This window comes from Cydia pomonella, chromosome 15, assembly GCF_033807575.1.
Source record: "Cydia pomonella isolate Wapato2018A chromosome 15, ilCydPomo1, whole genome shotgun sequence".
NCBI classification, from domain to species: Eukaryota; Metazoa; Arthropoda; class Insecta; order Lepidoptera; family Tortricidae; genus Cydia; species Cydia pomonella.
This window is the reverse complement of record NC_084717.1, coordinates 11,928,672-11,949,577: the sequence shown is the minus strand read 5'-3', so window position 1 is coordinate 11,949,577 and position 20,906 is coordinate 11,928,672. Positions and strand designations below refer to the sequence as shown.

Below are 20,906 nucleotides of genomic sequence, written 5' to 3'. Positions count from 1 at the left end.
TTTCTTTTCTGTAGAATCTCAATCCCTAATCTAGTTTCAACAGATTTTTCTGGTTCATACCTGTAATGGTTGGTTGGTTGTCCATTTCGTGTCTGGTGTGGTGTAATCTAAGGTTTACGACCTCGCTGTATTTCATGAAAAAACGATAGTTCGTTTTCTAAATAAATAAATAGGTAGTGACGTTTCCATCCGACCCACTTTAATACGTTAAATTGAATATAAATAGCTTTTACTATTATTGTAACCTTAAAAATACGCACACTTAATAAAAAGGCTTATGGGACAATTACATCCAGACTTCCCAATATCGGGCCCGAAGTCAGTCCCGATGTCGTAAGTATGTTTTACATGTCAAATATTGTAAAAGGTGAAACAGAAAAATACGCCTGAAATCAGGCCTAATTTACCGTGGTTATAATTGGCTCTTTACACTGAATACTTAATTATACACATACTTGTCTAAGTGCAAGGATTCACGCTAATCTGTACCTGTGTTTTTTTTTTCAACAATACAATAAGACGTAATTTATGAGCACTCGTTCAGTGATACAGCTGATTAGATCACACATCACATAACATGACTGCACATGAGCGCATCGGCTGAACCATTTGTTTTGTTTTGCGCGGCCAACAATGAATGGCGCTAGCTCGTAGCGGCGCGGGCGCGGCGTTTTCGCGCACAATTCGGCCAGCGCGCTCCCGTGGGGCCTCGGGTGAACGGCCAGACAGGCCGTTAAACCTGCGGCCTGCTGAACGGCCTCGCGGGCCTCACGCCAACCCGATTCCGATCCGACGCTAACTAAAGCCTCTTACGCACATTTTGTCTCTAAACATGTACAGTCAGCGACAAATAGATAGTGACGGCCAAAGTGGTCAAATATATCGGAACACATTCTTATTTCCATTATATTTGCTGGCCATTTTGGCCTTTACTAAACTATTATTAGTCTTTATTATATTTACTTTAGATTTACTTCCGCATGTCATGTTAGTCGGGTTACTTTGAATTTTCACAATCCCTGTATACGTATTTCTGGATTGGATACAATATGAATAAATCCTAGCGCGTACGATTTTTTTTTAATCCGATGTTGTTAACTAAAGTTTTTCCAATGTTTGGCAATTCTGATAAAGCCTTTGTGTGACTGCTATTTTTACGTTACCGCGACCTTCGCGCTACGGAGGTGCTTGAACTTGTCTACTCACCAAATAAATAATATGAGTTTAAATGTTTTGACGAAGTTATCTGTTCTAAACTTACGTTGGTAGTTGTTTGGTAACTGATTTGCATTTTTAAACATCAAATTTCTAGTGATATTTTTGAGAATTGAATATAAAAATAAATAAATAAATTAACCTTTATTTCCAGCTCAGGCTCATACAGTGTTAGTTACAATTAAATGTTACAGTAACAGAAAAACTTAAAACTATGTTAGTAACAATGCAAGCTAAACATTTACAACAGGTTCACTGTTACTGGGCTTGTGAAGTTCGCAACAGTGTACAATATACGGACAGTCATTCCTGTCCGCAATCACACTTAGGATGATGTTGGGGAATAATAGGGATAACTAAATTCTATTAAAGGAATTAAAAAATATCTTATTATATCATATTATACAGCACCGGCCAATAATAATACGGTAGAACTTTTATTTTTATCTGATTTCCACCTCACTACTTTAGGTGTCTCCATTGTACCTATGTCTCTTGAATAAATATGCATAAATAACCGGCCAAGAGCATGTCGGGCCACGCTCAGTGTAGGGTTCCGTAGTTACTCTTCCGTCACAATAAGCTAAATTGTTAACCAAGGGATGAAACGGTACCTTTCACCTGAGTTAAACAAATAGTACCTAATTAAAATAAGTCTTTTTACTATGAAGGGAAAACTTTTTGCGATAACTCAAAAACAGCTAAACTGATCATGTCCGCTATAGTTTTCATTTAATGTCTTTCTTAAGCTCTACTTCCACGATTTTTTTCATATTTTTTGGACCTATGGTTCAAAAGTTAGAGGGGGGGGGGACACATTTTTTTTTCTTTCGGAGCGATTATCTCCGAATATATTCACTTTATCAAAAAATGTTTCTTTAAAACCCCCATTAGTTTTGAAAGACCTTTCCAACGATACCACACACTCTAGGGTTGAAGCGAAAAAAAAATTTCACCCCCACTTTACGTGTAGGGGAGGTACCCTAAAAAAAATTAAATTTTTAGATTTTATTGTACGACTTTGTCGGCTTTATTGATTTATATATCCATGCCAAATTTCATCTTTCTAGCACTAACGACCACGGAGCAAAGCCTCGGACAGACAGACAGACAGACAGACAGACGGACATGGCGAAACTATAAGGGTTCCGTTTTATGCCATTTGGCTACGGAACCCTAATAAAAAAGTGTGTTATTTAAACACCAGAATAGTTTTTACTTAATATGTATTGTAATCATGTTTTTCTTAATTTTGTTGTATAATTTATGATAAGTGTATACATGTATAAGACTTTATTATAGCTATAGGCCATAGGGAGTAGTACGCTGTAACTACAACTTTCACAGATGGGGAATTTCGCCGACAGCAGCCTGTGGCAGTGGGGAGCCAATCCAAACGTCATAAGAGTCGATTTTCCTGAGACATGCACGATCTGTTAGCACTCCCACCAGAAGCAAAGGATTGGCTACTAAATTTAGATTTTTTTTGTGTAAATAAAATTGAAAATCTTTAGGAGGAATAAAGCCACACGATATATAGCCAGATATCCATATTATTATTTGAAAACGCAAGTATAAATAAACGTTTGAATAATAGTTAGCATATTTCCACCGTCTTAAAAAACCTAAACATTGCTAAATAACAACTTCACGATCACTCTTGAATACTGTTGTTAGTTAAATGAGCAACTATTACCGCTATTATTAATTATATGATATAAAAAAGGCGTATAGGTTAAGGTGGAACGCCAGTAGACCAGTGGTTATTACTGTGATAAAATTTATGTAATTTTTTTATTTACGACCCCAAATCTTGACTAATTACTCCCTTAGCGTGTAATTATACGAATTGAGGCCTGTTTCACAAGCTTCCACCCTACATTGTTCTCTACTTCAGTCGCTATTTATTAAACGCCATAGGACCCACATTTTTACGGCGCCTACACATTTCACAGTTGCCGGCAAAAGTTAGATTACAAATATTAAACATTAATTTCCAAATTACGGGTTAAATGAAGTACTACTCAAATTTCCATTGAATCGATTTAGTATCCACATCACATAGTATCCTATTTTACTGGGCATTTTATAGAAGTGACAATAGGTATTTACTTTTACACACCTAATATTCGATCCCATTGATATCTTTCCAATCATTATTAACTGAAATAGATATCATACACTAAAGAAAAAGTGACCAAGGCCACAATACCAATCATCTTGATGGTTATCGATAATTTTAAATATTTTTTTTAGTAGCCTAATTAGGCTTTGCCCAGCAGTGGCACACTAAATTTAGTGTAGCACTGCTGGGCAAAGGCCTCCCTCGTTTTCTCCACTCGGCCTTGTCATCGGCATTTTCCCTCTTCATTCGAATCATCAGCTTTTTTTCAATAGTTTAGATACATTGATTATTCGCTACTTAAGTAGACAGTAGAGTAATACATAAGTAGGCGTGGCGTGGTTTGCTTTGTTGATTAGAAATGCTGTTTTCGTAACCAAAGCACGCTGAGAATTTTTTTTTAATCCTTAAGTCCTTAGAAAAACATCCATTTACACACAGTCGATTATTATTATTACCGTTGCTCATTAGTTAGTAAATTGTATCAAAGGTTTTTTTAGAAGATTAATCCTAGAATTTTACCTTCCCAAAGCAACCAGGACGTTTAACTACTAAATGACTATAATTCTAATGTATATTATATTACATAAATACACGCCATAATAGGTAAATAACGATAAGCTTACACGTGGCGCCGCGTTATATTATGCAATCTGCTTTATACATTAGTTCTGTTCTAAATTCCGATGTGTGCGACACATTTTCTAAAGCCTTCGGGCGCCACCGATCGGGCAAGGCGAAGCTAATGTGGCCGCGATGGCTTCCTCGGCTGTTTATGGCCGTCCGAGTGCCCCGGCTATGAAAATGTAGTGGATGCATTATTCTCCTGCCTAAGTGCTTAATAGAAAACTCACTGAATTATTCAAAAGTGAAGACACCTAATAAAAGTGTGCTCGACAAGACGGTGGCCGTCGATTATGTAAAGAGATGATATCTATTCAGGACTAATATCCTGGTGGGATTGTTTACGGTTCGGCTGTAGTTCGCCCCGAGCTCAGACGGGACGGGAGAGCACACTGGGAGACTGGGACAGGTGGAATGGAATGTCTGCGTCGGTGCTTTTTCATTCTTTGTTTGCATCGAGGATTTGCATACAATCGGAGAAATTGCGTGGCTGGCAGCAGTCGGGGAAAAAAGGAATTCGTGTAGCTTTATGCATATGACTCTTCGAAGTGCTAGCTTTTCTCGCAAACGTTTCATAGAATTTTTAGTAAGAGGGCTTGCTTACTTGCAGGTCTTCTTACAATACATTAACAATAGTATAATTTTTATGACTACACATCTAAGTGAGTGCTTTAGATACTCGTATCATTAACATTATGATAGAATGAGTCTGTTTCAAAACAATCGTATCTCATTCATTATATTAACGATGCAGTTAACAGATTTATAAAATGTTATATGTTTCAAGCGCCTTACAGTGATAGTAAAAGAGATCCATAGCCGCCGTAGTACGTATCGTACCGATAAAATCACCGGCTCGATCGGTCAGTCTAGAGTTTAGTGATGTGTTTGTCATCTGAATCACGTGGCCTTCCACTCGGTTATTACTAGCCAGCGGTGGAGTCGCGCGTTAGTTGTGGCCTGGTCGCGCCGCGCGCCGGCACAGCGTCCTTATCAACGCGGCTTTAGTGCGCATCGAGCTCCACGTGTATAAACATTGTTGTGCAACAAAAACAAGCGCCGGACGCGCAAGGACGCCGATGCCGCTGCACCGTTTAGAAACCGCCTCGATACTCCTCGTACCTAAACTACCAAAATGTAATCAGTTGTTGAACGAAGTGCTTTGTTTTGATCAAACATTTACATGTGTGGTCTCAGTTTATTTTATAATCGGTCAGTGTTATGTGTAGTGATAAATCGATCATATGTGTAGTGTTATGCGTGAGAAACCCATTACCTGTCGACAGTCCGTTGGTTAGTTAAGTGATGTCTGTTAAACTTGGCAGTGACTTTTGTGAAAGTAAGTGATTTACTAGTTACTACTAAACAAAACACATAATTTCTCCAAGCCAAAGATCCTGCATTAATTTCATCCAAAATATCTATAATGCTTTCTTTCTTGCAAAGGTACAGCGAGCTGCAAAGCTGCATAACCCCTTAATAAATTCCTTCCATAATGTGAGTATGCATTTTTGCAGCTGTGTATACCAAACGTAGGTTTATAAATTAAGTTCGTTTGTGATAATCATTTTACTGTAGAGGGCTTCAGCCTCATTGCTAGCTGCTTCGTTTCAAGGAGATCGCCTTAATGGATTCTTCGAAGTCTCGGTCACAGAATTGCGCAGTTACTCCGAACGGGCGACTATCCAGTACACATCTTATAATAGTACTTACATTTCAACTTCATGTCACGGCTCCAATACGACCTTGTGCTTAATGCTACCGCCTTAAAGTTCAGCTAGAGACCCTCGAATAATCGATTCAATTGTGAAAAACGAGTTGAAAACCTTCCGTGCAGCCAATGTCAATAAATACAGATATATCAAGTTTACAAAATCATTTCGACTTTGGAAATGTATTTTTGTAAGGTCGTTACTATTTCGCAGTCGCAACGGTTACTAAGTAGATAACGTGATTTTATATCATTATTTACATACAGATAGTGCCCTTGATTCATTTATATGCGAATTACGGCATGACGGAGCGGATCTCACGACTTTGTTATCATATGTCATTTAGAACAAGTTTTTTACTGACGGCAACTACTAACCCGATTGCGCAAGAAATTAATCAGTTTAGAATTTTAGCAAAAATGTACTGACATTGCGTTAGTGTTGTGCGAACGCGATCATGCACCGCCCACGAGCGTCCGACCGGCGGCTAGGCAGTCGCATTCCTTGCATAGCTACCACAGGTTGTCGGCCGCACCGCGGCCGGTTCTCAACGGCTTCGCACTGGTGACGTAGCGACACGTCTGCGCGTTCGTCGGCCCGAGTGCCCACAAGCCCTTCCTCGTCTCCCGCTGCCCCTCTGACACTTCCGAGAGGGAACCCTATCTTATTACGAGACCCTTACTTATTGCGCGCTTCATAAATGCAAACTAGATTTGCTTAATATCCCACTGTCAAGTACAATCTCGGGCTTTCTCTTGGCACTACCTTTCTCCGCTGAATTTTGATATGCACTTAAATTTGGTCACATCGACGCCTACTTTGCATGAATCATTTAACTATTCTGTAAGTGTTCGCTGTAGTGAATTGTACTCGAAGCGCTGGAACGGAAGTGCACTAGTCTATCTATTGTAAGAAATCGTTTTTAATGCTAATAGGCGGATGTGGTCTGATTTTCAATCGGTGCTGTACATTCATCTCGGAGCGCGCCGAGCTAAGCGGATGTTGATAATTTTAACATGTTTAAGTGTGTCTTGTGCTGGGAGTGTTTTGACGAAACATTGTTGACACGATCTTTACGCTTTTAGCAATTCAATACATAAAAATTAAAAACAAAACAATATAAAAATTAAACAATAGTAACGAGACCATGTCTTTCTCCAAATTGACCATTTAGGTTTTTTTTATTGACTTTTATTATTAACTGAATATTGTATTCGGTTACTGCAGTTGTTATTATTGAAAAAATAGCCACATGCGAATACTATTTAAACAGACACCGGACATCCCGACGATTCGAACCCATTTCAGCAGTCCTCGTGGTTACTGGAAAAAAAGAGAAAAAAAAAATTCAATCTCCGTCAAATTTTCATTGTGCATCGGTGTGTGTCTGTGTTGTATTTATGTTGTGGCCGCACACAAAATACTAATTACCAAAATAAGGCAGGCCATAGTTTATTTATTATTATTTTATTTATAATAAGCCCATATTGTCCCACTGCTGGGCAAAGGCCTCCCTCTGAGGCCCTCTGCACACGGCGCGTAAGCGTAAGAGACGCATAAAGGCCGAGCCACACCGCTTGCGTGCGCAGCACGTGTGCGTCGACGTAAGCGTAGACGTGCACAGCACCCCTGTCACACCGGGTAACGCGCACGTCACGCAGCGCACGCCACGCAGGGTGCTGTACACGTCACGCAAGCGCACGCTGCAGCTCTGCGTGCAGATCCGCCGCCATTTGCTACGCCACTATGATGCCCTAGCCTCTAGACAACTAACAATGTTCGATAGTAGTTAGTCGGATGAAGAGGAAGCACTCCTCTTACTTTTTATCACAAAATACTACTGTGAAATCTAAAAGGGTGTGAGTTCACGAAATCAATGAAAAAAGATATTTTGATCGGCGACGAAGGTTTTGCACTGCAAACATTCTTAATGCGACCATTCTTTCGTAATCCATTATAAAATCCACCACAGGCACCGGCCGACTTGTAAATAAATACAAGGGAGCTGCGCGTGTACACGCGCAGCACCGATGCAGCACTGAGCTGTGCGTGTCCGAACCTGCTCGGTGCGCCCTCTCATAGGGAACGCCGGTAAATACAACGTCATCACTGCACGCAACGAAGCGACGTTGCCGCTCCGCTGCGTGCATGCGTGCACGCAGCACGCAGCCGGTTTGTCTCGTCGGAGCTGCAATGCGTGCAGCTCACGCGCACGCGTACGTCACGCGCACGTCACGCGCACGTCACGCAAGCGGTGTGTCATATCTTAGGAGAATTCTTAGTTTACAACGCAACGGGACGCGCACGCGCACGTGCACGTCTACGCACACGCAACCGGTGTGGCCTGGCCTTAAGCATATCGTAATACGCGCGTAGAACGAGAGCGCTACGAGCACGTACGAGTTTAAATAAGTCCGCACACGAAGCGTGTCGTAGCGTATCGTATGAGATTTCTCTCGTTATTACGACAGGCGTAGCGTAAGGCCCCCAGCACTGGGCGTTTAAGCGTAAGAGACACATAAGCGTATCTTAATACGCGCGCGTAGTACGAGAGCCCTAAGAGTACGTATAAGTTCAAATAAGCCCGCACACGAAGCGTTGTCGTAGCGTAGCGTATATGAGATTTCTCTCGTCATTACGACAGGCGTTGCATAATACAAGCGTAAAAAACAAAACTTCTGACACAATCAAACAATATTTTTTTTTTTTTTTAATTTATTTAGAACACAAACAGTCACATATACAAATGTAGTATTGTGAATAGCGACTTAGAGGAAATCTCGAAATGGAGCCGCAGTTTTGACCTAAAAGTTAATCCGTCAAAGACACAGACTATTATAATAGGTAGCCCAAAACTGCTTCCCAGAATCGACTTTAACAACCTCTCACCTATTTACTTTAATGGTGTTTTGATTCCCTACTCGCAGCAAGTAAAAAACCTTGGCATCATTATGGACAGTACCTTATCGTGGGGACCTCAGGTGGCCGAAGTCAGCAGAAAGATGTTCGTGGCAGTTAGCTCACTCAGGAGATTACGGAACTTCCTTCCCATTCCTACGAAAATTGCTCTCGCACAAACTTCTCCTCCCTATTCTGGATTACGCTGACGTTGCATATCTCGATCTCACTGAGGAGCAACTTAATAAGCTTGAGCGTATTCAAAATGTGTGCATACGGTTTATATTTGGGTTACGCAAATATGACCATGTCTTTCACTTCCGTTCGCAGCTCAAGTGGCTCCTTATTCGCTTACGTCGTAACTCTCACGTTTTGTCCCTTCTGTATTCCATTATTTTTAACCTCGCGACTCCCCGCTATCTCAAGAACCGTTTCAGCTACCTCCGTTCTGTTAGGTGCTCCCAGAACTTGCTTCTTTCTGTACCATCATCCTTCAAAATTTTATAATAATTCTTTCACGTTTCAAGCTATCCGACTATGGAATTCTCTGCCTATAGACTTAAGGCGCGCTCAATGTCCTAATTCTTTCAAGAGACTCATTAAACTTCACTTTTTATCTGCTCCGTAATACTTTTATCTGCTTCCTTTTCCATACTTATAGCTGGCATTTATTATATATATAATATGTATTTTAATATATGTATGTATATGTATTTATATATCTTTTTTATTTATATTTGTATATGATATATTGTGTTTATTCTGTGCTAGACTTCTTTTATTGCATCTGGAACACCTACTGACATAACATAATTTAAAGGTTGTCTGGAAGAGATCGCTTTTTAGCGATAAGACCGCTTGTTGTTTACCTCTTCTTTATGTGTTGTATTATTTGTACTGTTTCTGTATTGAGGTATGCAATAAAGAGTATTTGTATTGTATTTTTAATGCGATCGGTTAACTTCACGCTCAGAATACTACGTTCCATGGCTCGCTGACAAATTGTCTAAAGAAACATATTAATTTAATTTTTAAATACCTTCTGATTGGGATTAAGAAGATTGGCATCTAAGATTGATTGTCTGTCCTAATGATCATATTCGTAAATACATTATTAAATTCAATTTCCTAGTTTAGTAAGTATATGTAAGCGATGCGAAGAACTTGCAAAAATCTTAGCATACGGGTGTCTCCACCACAACCACCAAGAGCCGTACCTACACTTCAAATGTCATCTTACGCAGTTTCATCTATTTGCACACTTTTGTTTGCTTTTGCATCTAATCAGCCTAATACACCCGCTAGATGCTACTGGTAAGGTTGGCCAAACTGGCTCCCATAGACCGCAATCCTTAGCCCACCCCCAGTTTGAAGGTAAAGGCAGATTTTTCTGCGGTACAAGGAGATGTCGCCACACGTGTCCTCCTTGGTACACCGCCCGAAGCAAATGCTGCTGTAAAAATTTTTTGGTAGGTAGTAAGTTTTCGATACTCCGATTGTTTTTTGTGAACAGATCTCTTCTGCTAGTATTCACGTCGGTGCAATGAACAATGATAATGTGCACAAGCAATACCACCATTCGTAATTTCAAAGTCTATAGGTTTATAAATTATTATAATAGAATTCCTATATATTTTACACAATGTACTGTGGAAAATTGTTTATTAGTTTCTATACATGTACCAACAAAAATGTTAATTGTACATGCTATCAGAGAAGATACTGTGCACTTGGGTATGCACTCCAGGTCTCAAAAGCACTCTTCTTTCCTTTGCCGCAAAAAAGATGTGTTATCACAACCTGGGAAGGCGTGAAACATTGCCAGTACTCCTGCCTTCTCTGGCCCTGTGGAACAAAATTGTAACGTTTAGAAGGTATCCACTTAAGTCAACATACAATACAATATATTTCTCTTAAATTACCCACCGAAGCTGCAATACCATGGCATGAGATGAATTTGTTGTTTTTACTGTTGCCTACGTGAACCCACAGTTCTTCTAGCTGTGGTAATTTAGGTATGCATGTTACAGCTAGTGCTACTACGTTTGTGTCCACTGTTCTTAGCATTACTTTTATGTAACTTCGGGCTACGGCATCAGCAACATAGACTATCATCCGCGTGTCAGCCTATATGTATGTATGGTGGCAAGGTTCTATGCTCTTAAGGTCTTTGCTGCTGTTGCTGAGAATGGACGGTTCATTACCATGGTTCATCACGGCAAAATACCTACTACAATCTGTACGCCGCGCGCCGTGGCCGAAGCCCGACCGCGAGAGCGGTTCCGCCGCGTCTTCGTTTATATTTTTTTGACACGTTTTTACTTTAAAGATGTGTTTTAACTTATACATTTTATATTTAAGAGTAAGGGGGCTATATTATCATAATTTTGATTTTGTGATTTTGGCAATAATATCATTATGATCGACTTTTTTCCGATTTTGTGTTTTTTTAATTTACTCCGTTTTTTCTATGAACGGTTAAAAAGTTTGTTCCAGAAATGAATTGCTCGTCCTCGAATTATACGAAAACGATATCAACTCGATCTGATAGCTATATTGGGGCAGATATGGAGCCCAGAATGCAGCACGGGAGATGTACCCCCCCCCCCCCCCCCTCCCCATGCCCCTCCCACCAGTCGGGGGGTACCGCGTGCCAACCGGGCTAAATCAGTTCAGAATGACCTAAGGAACAACTGTGCCAAGTGGCGTCTTAAGAGAAAATTGCAGGGTGCCCCATACAAATCTGCCACTAATTCCTCTACTAGTACAGTCGCCGTGGTCGAAACCGGCAAGGACAGTATGACATATGACTTATTGATATCCAATTTATTGTCTTTCTTGCGTAATAAAATGATGTTTGAATGACAGATCTTTTCGGGGAACTTACCTGATTTTAAAATGGAGTTGAAAAGATTTGTATTGTAATATGCGGTAAGAGTCAAGGTTCTCTTATTTTCAGTGCCTCAGTCGTAATGCCGTCCTCACTGGGGCTTTTCTCGTATTACATATTTGCGAGAGCTGAACCTCGTAGCCAGTAATGGGCGGGATGGAATCAGGACAGGAGTAATTGATTGTAGGTTTAAATAAATTTTAGTCTGAATACTAATCATAGTTTAGTAACTTAAATAACAAAGACATTCGGCTAAACAAAAGTTCGGTTCTTTATTACCTCTTGGTGACGGAAAAAATGAATATCACGCCACGCCAGTCAGCAGATGTGTTAAGATTATGTAGTAACGAATAACTTTTATTTATCGATTCAATATAGGGTGATGTGTGTCAACATAACAATACGACTGCCTACGCAGTTGAGTTTCATGCGGTCACCCGGTACTTGGAACACAATATCACCTCGAGAGTACATGCATACACGTGTGTGTGTTATTCGTGCATCCCACGAGGAAAACAATAAAGGTAGTTCAATATATGGAATATCTAAAATACGTAAATTGAGACTTGAGACTGAGAAGATTCTGTAATGCGCTTTGGTTTTGGCTTCAACCAGGGTCCGGGGTGTTAGGATCGGCAACGCGCATGTAACTCCTCTGTAATTGGAGGCGTCCATAGGCTACGGTAACAGCTTACCACCAGGCGGGCCGTGTGCATGTTTGCCACCGATAGTATAATTAGAAGTGATGCGATGCGATGTGAAGTTATACGAACTTACGAGACGTTAAACAAACTTTCAGCTTAGCAGAAGTCGCGGCGAAACAACGAGCCCCGAACGGAGGTGTTTTATTATGAAATGTCACCCCGGGCCAGACGGTACATAAATAAGTCTGAATTAACTTGTCTGCGACCTTTGAATTTAAAGCGGGAAAGTTCACTCTCACACCTCGGATTACTAACTAAAAGCTAAATTCATTGGATCTGTCGATGGATTGTAATCATAATTTAAACATGTTCATGTTCATCACTCAAATCGAACCTTCACATCAAAAATGTCAAAATCAATTTCCCTCTTTAATTATTTTTTAAAAGTTAAAGGCACAACTATTATGCCATTCAGTACCATTCAATATTCGCTCATTCAATATAATTGTGTAATATAAGCTGTATTTGCACGCATGCGATCCTTAAAAAAATATAAAAGTTATATAGTCTTTGATTTTATTAAGCAGTATTCACACGATCATACACGTCAGTCTTACACAACTTTATCCTATAGCTTGAAATGATGCTGACCGGGTCGTGTAGACGCGGCCCGCAGCTATATTAATTGGCTGTATGCGTTTTTCTTAGTGGATACATGTTTTTAAAAAGTAAAAAACAATACAGTAATAACTTTCCCGTCCGCTAAAACACGACAATAATGGTTTGAATTTGTGTTTGAGTTGACCATAACGAAGAGCTTCCCGTACTATTTTTGCTACAATAAGGTGAACATTTCCGAGTATATTGGAGAAAATAATTAATTTCCAAAGCACATTGTTTTTTTTCGGATAGGATATATTATATTTAGTTCTTTTGTTTTAAATTTCAACATAAATTAATTTTTTTTTTTGAGTTTTACCATTTTTACCCTTTCAGCCTCTCACCTGAGTGTATCAAGAAACCTCAATTTGCTTACCAAAAAATTTCTTCTGTAGTTTGCATAATTAGTGTATAAAAATAAACTATTGTAACAAAACAGAAGACGCTTGGGCTTGAGTATTAAACGGTGTAGCTTTTAAAGTGACGTAGAAGCTAAATTAATCTTAAATTGTGTTTCTTAACACTTCAGTTAATTACAGGCCACTGTACCATTAAGTCACAACGCCCTGAGGCCTTCATTAGCCTAGTTAGCTTACCGTTGTTCCATTATACTTTGCAATCGCTTTAAATAACATATTAAATTCTCGCACTACTTCATTGAGTGAGAATTGAAAGTTAAACAGTTGTGTCATCGATCTGATATCACGTGTAACGATGACGTAGAGGATCGACTCATGGTGATTCACACGAGAGGTGGTTTTGGAACCGGCGGTGGGTGGGCGAACAAGCTTAACGTTAGCGATTGCAAACCAGTACAATGCTCAGGCAACCAGTAATACTGTGACCTTAAAATAACGCTGCTGTCTTGTAACATTTCGGCATAATGTGTCGCATTATAGCAGTCCGTGTAGTGAGCCGAACCGCTCGCGGCAAGCACCTCGTACTCGGCTGTCGGGATTTTTTTAGAATACTTTTGACGGATGCATTACGAGTAAACGCGATGATGGGGTTGATCAAGGCGCTCAAAACGAGCGTTCGGCGTGTAGTTAAATCTTATTGTAAATAAACAATATGGCTTCGAACGATATAAGTCAGTCGCCAGCTTAATACAGGTCCAAGCGTTTGGCTTGCTTGCTAGCGATTGTAATAACGCCAAGTGAATGAGTCCTCATTCACATGGCAATTTGGGCTATTATGCCTTATTATAACGGCCTGAGCGACAAGCGCTTTTGCGCACCTTTATCATCATAACAAGCCCGGTGCCGACGCTGTTAAAAGTATATTAAAAGCGACATTTAATAATTTTAGTTATTTTTGTGACGATTAACATGTGAAAATTCTCACATTGTATATTTGTTTGGCAAAGGAAAGACAAATTACATTGTACTTATTTAATGTCTTCAAACAGCATGATTGCCCTTTTTCTCAGTCGCAGGTTTTTTAAATATCATATTACATTACAACAAATTTGAGGATACTTTTTGGAGAATCTTTAAAGATTATTAACCTACCGTGAAAATGAAATTATATATCAGCATGATGGTGGCGCTTATCGCGCATGGAATGATATATCATACGTCATTTTCTGACGCCGTACGTTATTTAAATATGACCGCCATATGATGTCATTTCGTGCTTGATAAATTCTGCAGATGCTCAAGTTTCCTCAGTAGGTGCACAAAGGTGATCATCCCTGCATAAAACTAACACTAACCCACCTTCTTTTATGACAATAGATGTTGTCAGTACCGGCATGCCCGATCAACAAGAATAAGTTGTCTACTTAATTGGTTATATTTTATTACCTATTTCGCCATTTGCTAACTTTACAACTAAGATCGTATAAGTTAAACACCTCGCCCACTACAAAATGGTAACCCACACTGATGTACCATATGTTATTGTTGCAGTAGGCGTTGTCGGCGGCGGCATGCCCGAGGCGGGCGAGAGGCGGCACGGGCCGCTGTACGGCCGGCTAGTGGCAGAGGAGCAGCTCGCCTCCATGAGCGCGCCTTCGGACATTCAGGTGAGCGCCATCGCGCGCCCCCGGGCTTTCTGCCGCTACCGTATCCCCGCCCAGGTAAATGATACACGAGGCAGTTTGCTGCGCTAGGACAGATCTTCATGAATCGGAGGCTAAACTACTGAAAAGTTAAATTTAAAAAAACCTAAACTCGGTATGTCGAAACGAAAAATGTAGCATCCTGTAGTACCCAAGCAAAACTGCTAATCATAGAAACACACTAAAATATGTAATATTATATTAGTACGATGTTTGACCGTCTCTTCTTACCTATAAATATAGACAATGGAGGCTACTTTTGATTCTTTTATGCTAGTCCGTATAATTGCCTGTTTTACCCATGATCAGCTCATTACCTCGTAAATATTAAGCAGAGTTAGTGTCTTACTTTCTTTTTTGCGGAATAGAGTCGTTGCTGTATTTTAAGAAGAGTAACTCCCCTAGAGTTGCAGGTGTCTGTAGCTACGATGACTGACCGCTTACTATCAGACAGGCCGTATGCCTGTTTACCACTGACGTGGTATTAAAAAGTTAAATGCAAGCAGAATAAGGTGTACTCCGTAGACTTTACTAGACATTAGTTAAAATTTAGCTAACTATTTAGTTTTTTCTATAAATTCGGTTTAAGTATTTTTACATTTCTTTGTTTCGACATAATGTATTTAGTGAATTAAAATGTACTTTCCAGTTCCAAGCTAACCAGATCTCGTGGACTGATCGCCCATGCTTTCACACGAAGCGTCTCGTCACTCTAACCCGCGCGCGTCCCTTTGTCTTATTAAAAGGAACATTAATAATGCGCCAGACATTACCGCAACTAAATAAATTACTCCGTAACCACGCTAATTAACGAAGAACTTCGCTTTCACTGAAACTGTTTAGTATTGAATAGTCGATCGATGGAAAGCTCTGGGGTGGCATTGAAAACGCTTGCAGATGCCAGGCTAGTCTAAGAGCTCAGGAGAACCAGTATAAATGCGCTTTGATTACGCGTAGTTGTAACGGATCACATTTACGCTAGTTTATCTTAGCCTTAGACTCGCCCGTGCTCGGTAAGTAATGAGAATACACGTTCTGTGTGGCCATAGCTACACTTAATTAATAAATGTACCCCGACTAGAGTTTCTCGCGTGTAATGATTGGGTTTCTTTCTTGTTGTGTCCGAGTTAACTTGCTTAAATACAGACTTTGTTAGATTATCTCCGCGTTATTGAAAGAGTGTAACATAGAGCTACTATCAGAGCCGTGATCAAGTTACGAGAATATTGCGTGACAGCTTTTCTGGTAGTATATTGTAATTGGTTGCCATATTGTATTTTTTCCCGTAAAAAGCTGATTTAAACTGCAAATGCACAAACCAACAGTGGTGCGGCTTAGTAGCGGTAGAGTTTACAATATTTATGTATGTAAGATGTCGCTTAGAGTACAATATTGGGAATCGCGTGATCTATACACACGCAATCTCTTACACCAAAGTTCAAATAAATTATAATTGTAATCGTTACCGCGTCCGATATGCTACTGCTATATTTGCAGCTTTTTTGCTCATTTCAAGCGTCGATGGCATAGAACTGTACACTATAACACGTAGAAACTCACTGCATCCAGTCACTGGTAATCCAGAAGCAATTGCAAAAAGCCAGTACGGTTCTAGTTAATTTTTTATACCTTGTTTGTTTGTAGCAATGTTAATATCTCATTATTTTGTTACTGATTTAAGTATTACGAGTATCATTTGCATGGCATGCTCTTAGCTCGTTCTGATTTTATGCACGATCCATCTCTTATTAGTTATTAGACAAGTTTCGATATTTTATGCTGAAATGTTTGAGCAAACTGCCTCGATCCCAATTGGCTGTTTCTGTTATTTTTGCTTCAACTTATTTATTTTATTGCGAATAGTTATTTTTTAACAATAAATTAATGCATAAATTTTCATTGTACAGGCTATGCAAGCCCGAATACCACACCACTTTCGGGATCCCTCAACAGCACCGTTACGGAAGCTAAGCGTGGATCTCATCAAAACATATAAACACATAAACGAGGTAAGTCATAGGTACTATTTTATATAATCAATAGATGTCAAAGAGTCTGAGCTTTGACATACTGGCATTTCTCTCCGGCGGCAAAATGCAAGAAGGCGAAGTTGCTAATTGTAACGGCGTTTTTTTATATGGATTCGTCGACAAGAAACGCTAGTGTGTTCAGCACTAAAGCTGATGGAAACGAAACAATGAACGGTGTACGGATGGAGGGCCGGAGCCAGATGGTATGTCCGGGTGCCATCGTGGAAGGACGGTAATAAGTTGACGTTAAGACACTGTAGTAGGTATATTTAGAATAACTACCACCTCTAAGCCGCGCCCCACTAGGTAATCTAGGTATTGCTGAAACTTAAGCGACGGTTATCGGCTATACACATACTCCTTTTCAAACGGGAGAAATGAGAGTGCACATTTATTACTCGAACAATCGGGTACGCGGAGTAATTTGCAATTGATCATAGCGTCGGACAATTTCCGATTGTTCGATTAATCCGGATTTAACCAGTGTCACCTGCGGTTATTAATTTACTTACTGCCGCGACTGTTGCTTCCCTTTATTGATAAACTGGCTGCGTATTCTCATTGGTTTCACGGGTATGTGAGTTGTGAGTTATAACTTCGAGATCAAAGCTTTTGGGCTAAGATGGTAGTTCTTTAGCGTCTTACACCATGCCACGTTGTAACAAGTGCGTAAGTGCGAGAGTGACGCATGACCCGACAGTCGATAAAAACGCGACCATGCTATCCGTTCTGGTCTATCTGAGCCTTTCACTCACCCGTGCCCTTTCAGGGATTGAAATGACACTCTTGTTTGTATAAGTACTCCTCCGTCAGATCGCATCTAGCATAAATTGATCGTTACTTTCGTAACAATATACCACAATAAGAGGTCAGGCTTAAGTTATAAGTTTTACTTTACATGGAGTTATGTGTTAAGAATTGCGTTGTAAGCGCCGGCTTTCCTGATTATAGTTTACGTGCAAACGGAAATTACTTCCATACCTTTTTACGCCACGTCGTCATGAGCGACAAAATTATAATTGATAATCAAATAATATAGTCCTAAAGTTACGTTTCTTTACTCTTGAATGCTTCTTAACGCTTCTCACTGAACCCACCTTGACCTTTTTCTGTTTGGCCCTATAGTTGTCTGGTAGAGAGTGTCACGAGGCATTAAATCCGCCATTTGTGGGCACTTTTCAGTAGATCGATATTGTGAATAAGACGTGGCCGGATGTGGCCTTTAAAGGCTAAGAAGCTGATATGATAAAAATTAAAATTAATGGTAAAAAGCCAGTTGTGAATATGACATGATCTAGTTTGTCATTGTATAATCCAAACAACAGTAACTATTGGTTTTAATTTTTGTGTTTTCTTAAATAAAAATTCTCATTGCTTACTTTAAGCTAACCCGTAAAATCCCTCCCTAAACACAGAGTACTACAAAACGTATTAAACGTTGTTAAGCAAACATCATTCTCGCCTCCACACACTCGCGACCTTTTTGGACGGCCGTGGGCGCGTTGCTAGGAGGCGGCGTGGCCCGTGGGAGCAAATTTATTGGCTCATAAAAAACTCCTCAATGAAAACAGTGACCGGGTTATACTAGCGATGAAATTCGCTAAGTGTTTAGTGCACTTCGTATATGAAAGTTCAATTGGGTATTGCGTTTCGTTATAGTTAATACTGTTTACTAATTGTGTTATCTTTTGTCTTGTGCTTATTGTTTTTACTTACTTGAAATCGCCTGTGACGGCTGTGACACACAGACAGGGAGCGCCTCGGCTGTTTTCTATTCAAGCGTACACCCAAGGCCAAAAGTATGGAAACAAGGTTGTTTTCTTTAATATCTCATGTTTCTGTCTTTCTATAATTGTAACCTAAAATTTATATTAAGCAACCACAAAAGGTTAAAAATACTCGCTAAATATCAAAACATCCTAAAATATTGTCAAAAACATATAAATTTTTTTTAGGAAAAAGTAACATAATTATACCCTTTTAATTGCCTTGAAAAATGTTGAACTGGCAAATATCATAGCCACAACTTGAGTAATTTACTTTTAAAATGTTCGAATATTTTATTTACCATTTTGTTTCTAATGAGTAGTACATATTACATCGCTTAAAAAATCACACTTTTCTATTAATATAAGCTTGTTTTTATACTTACGGGAGTGTATTATGTACTTTATTTTCATGTTAAGGTTGCCCATTCGTTTACAAAGCTCAAGTTATTTATAGAAGCTTCAAGACTGGTTATCGATTTCATGCAACCAATATAAACAAACAACGTACATAAACAAGGCAAAAATATTGTCGATCTGCATCCTAAGTCTAGCTAAACAAAAGCCCGATAGAGAACGTAACAACTACGCATTTGACCGTCTTTCACAATGTATTGCTTACTGCGTCTATGCTGTGACCTTTACAGTCACGTGGGCGGTAGGTTTTCACTACACGGTGCGTTCAGTGCCGGATTAAGACATTTTGATGCCCTAAGCATTTCTAGACCATGATGCCCCCTCATCAAGAGTACATTGAATTTTCTTGGTAAATTGAGTGACGTTTATTGCCGCATTACTGCTGAGAATATAATTTTCAATCCAACACATCATTTTATCACGGAAATTGAGCAGCAGTAATGTTCCAACAGTATGTAAGGTCGAGTGTTAGCAAATTGAAGATCGTGCTTCGCATACGGCCGGAGGCGAGTCAACCAATGTCCAAGTGTGAGAAGACATAAAAGGCATAGGCCGTTCTCCGCACAGGGTTTTGCAACCTCTAGAGCTTTCCTGCGAAGCTCATTCATGTGAGAGCAAAGGCAGAGCTTCAGTAGGAGCTTAGCCATTAGGGGACTTAATAGGGTAAGATTTAAAATTACCACTGACCCGATGTTTCAAAAACTGCGTTGTCCCCATGGTCTCGGAAAAGACTGGGTAAAGTCGACATCAGTATCTTGACGTTGGAGGTAATTTTAGAACTTAATCAAACGCGATTAAGTCCCGTTTTCTTAAATAATAATGTGTCACAATTAGGCCAATAAAATCAGTTTTTTTCGAATTTGGTCCTAAAATGCGTGTAATCCGAGTTTGCTCCATTCCTGGAGGTGTGCATAAATGTTTCCTCTTTTTCAGTTTTTTTGCTTGAAAATCGAAAACGGTACGTCCGGCGGAAAATTTGTTCTAATTATGATTAAAACTGATATCTGAGGATCCGAAATGTAATTTAATTATGTTCTTGCAATAAAACATATTGATTTATTGAAGGTACCCTAATATGTATTCCTAGTCTAAATTGTATAAAAAGGTCGAAATTTTTTATTTTTGGTAAAATCATGTTAAAAATCCAAAAACGCGTTCTTACCAGTGTCTAATCCACGAACTGTCCTATGTCCTTCAAAATCAAGTGGTTTCGAAAGGAAAAAAATATCTCCTAAGGATCCCAAAATGTATGCCCCCTGGGATGGAGCAAACTTGGATTACACGCATTTAGAATGAAATGAAAGTATTAAAACATTTTCCAGCTTGATGGAATTAATTCCTCAAAACGCTATTTTTGGATTTAATTTGATTGGCCTAAATCGTGAAAGTTTAAATCAGTGTTTTTAAAGGCAAAGTCTAAGGCTGAGCTTTTCATAAGGCTGAACGCGCGGAGCGTTCGATCGGCTCTTACGGATGAGGCATGGATGAGGCCAAAGGTCGAGCTGGAAGAAAGCATTTGAATTTGACCACTGGCGAGGTATGAATGGCTGAACGTCCGGAGCGTCCGATCGCGGTGGGTTATCATACAATACAACTGATGGCGAGGTGTGAGCAAGGCAGAAGGCCCAGCTTCGAGAGAGGACAGCTTAGATTTGGATCCATGTTAAGTGAAAGTAAGGCAGTTTGCACAAAGTAGAAGGCCTAGCGTCGCATAAGACCTAACGCCGAACTGCAAAAGAGTGGCTTGAAATCGAACCTATGTAATCAGTGTAATCAGGGTTCTCCTACTGCTCGGCCTTTGGCTTAAGTGGAAACCAAAACTTAATAAGTTGCTTTTGGTTTTGTGCCTTCGCGGGGCCCTTTATA

General features: G+C 39.7%; 1 protein-coding gene across 7 annotated transcripts in view; it reads left to right on the top strand.

The window, feature by feature from the left end:
- The window catches only part of LOC133525834 (serine/threonine-protein kinase minibrain), a 211,938-nt gene that overhangs the window by 14,944 nt on the left and 176,088 nt on the right, over positions 1 to 20,906 (top strand). For 4 of the 7 annotated variants that reach the window (XR_009800638.1, XM_061862237.1, XM_061862236.1 and 1 more), the window contains exons 2-3: positions 14,676 to 14,845; positions 16,735 to 16,836. Coding sequence is in view for 6 of the 7 variants with exons in the window: in XM_061862237.1 (XP_061718221.1) it covers positions 14,676 to 14,845; positions 16,735 to 16,836 (272 nt within the window). In the remaining variant the exon portion in view is untranslated. Of the gene's footprint in view, positions 1 to 4,899; positions 5,301 to 14,675; positions 14,846 to 16,734; positions 16,837 to 20,906 lie in introns of those variants that run through there. The other 3 variants (XM_061862238.1, XM_061862240.1, XM_061862239.1) reach the window with 3 other exon arrangements.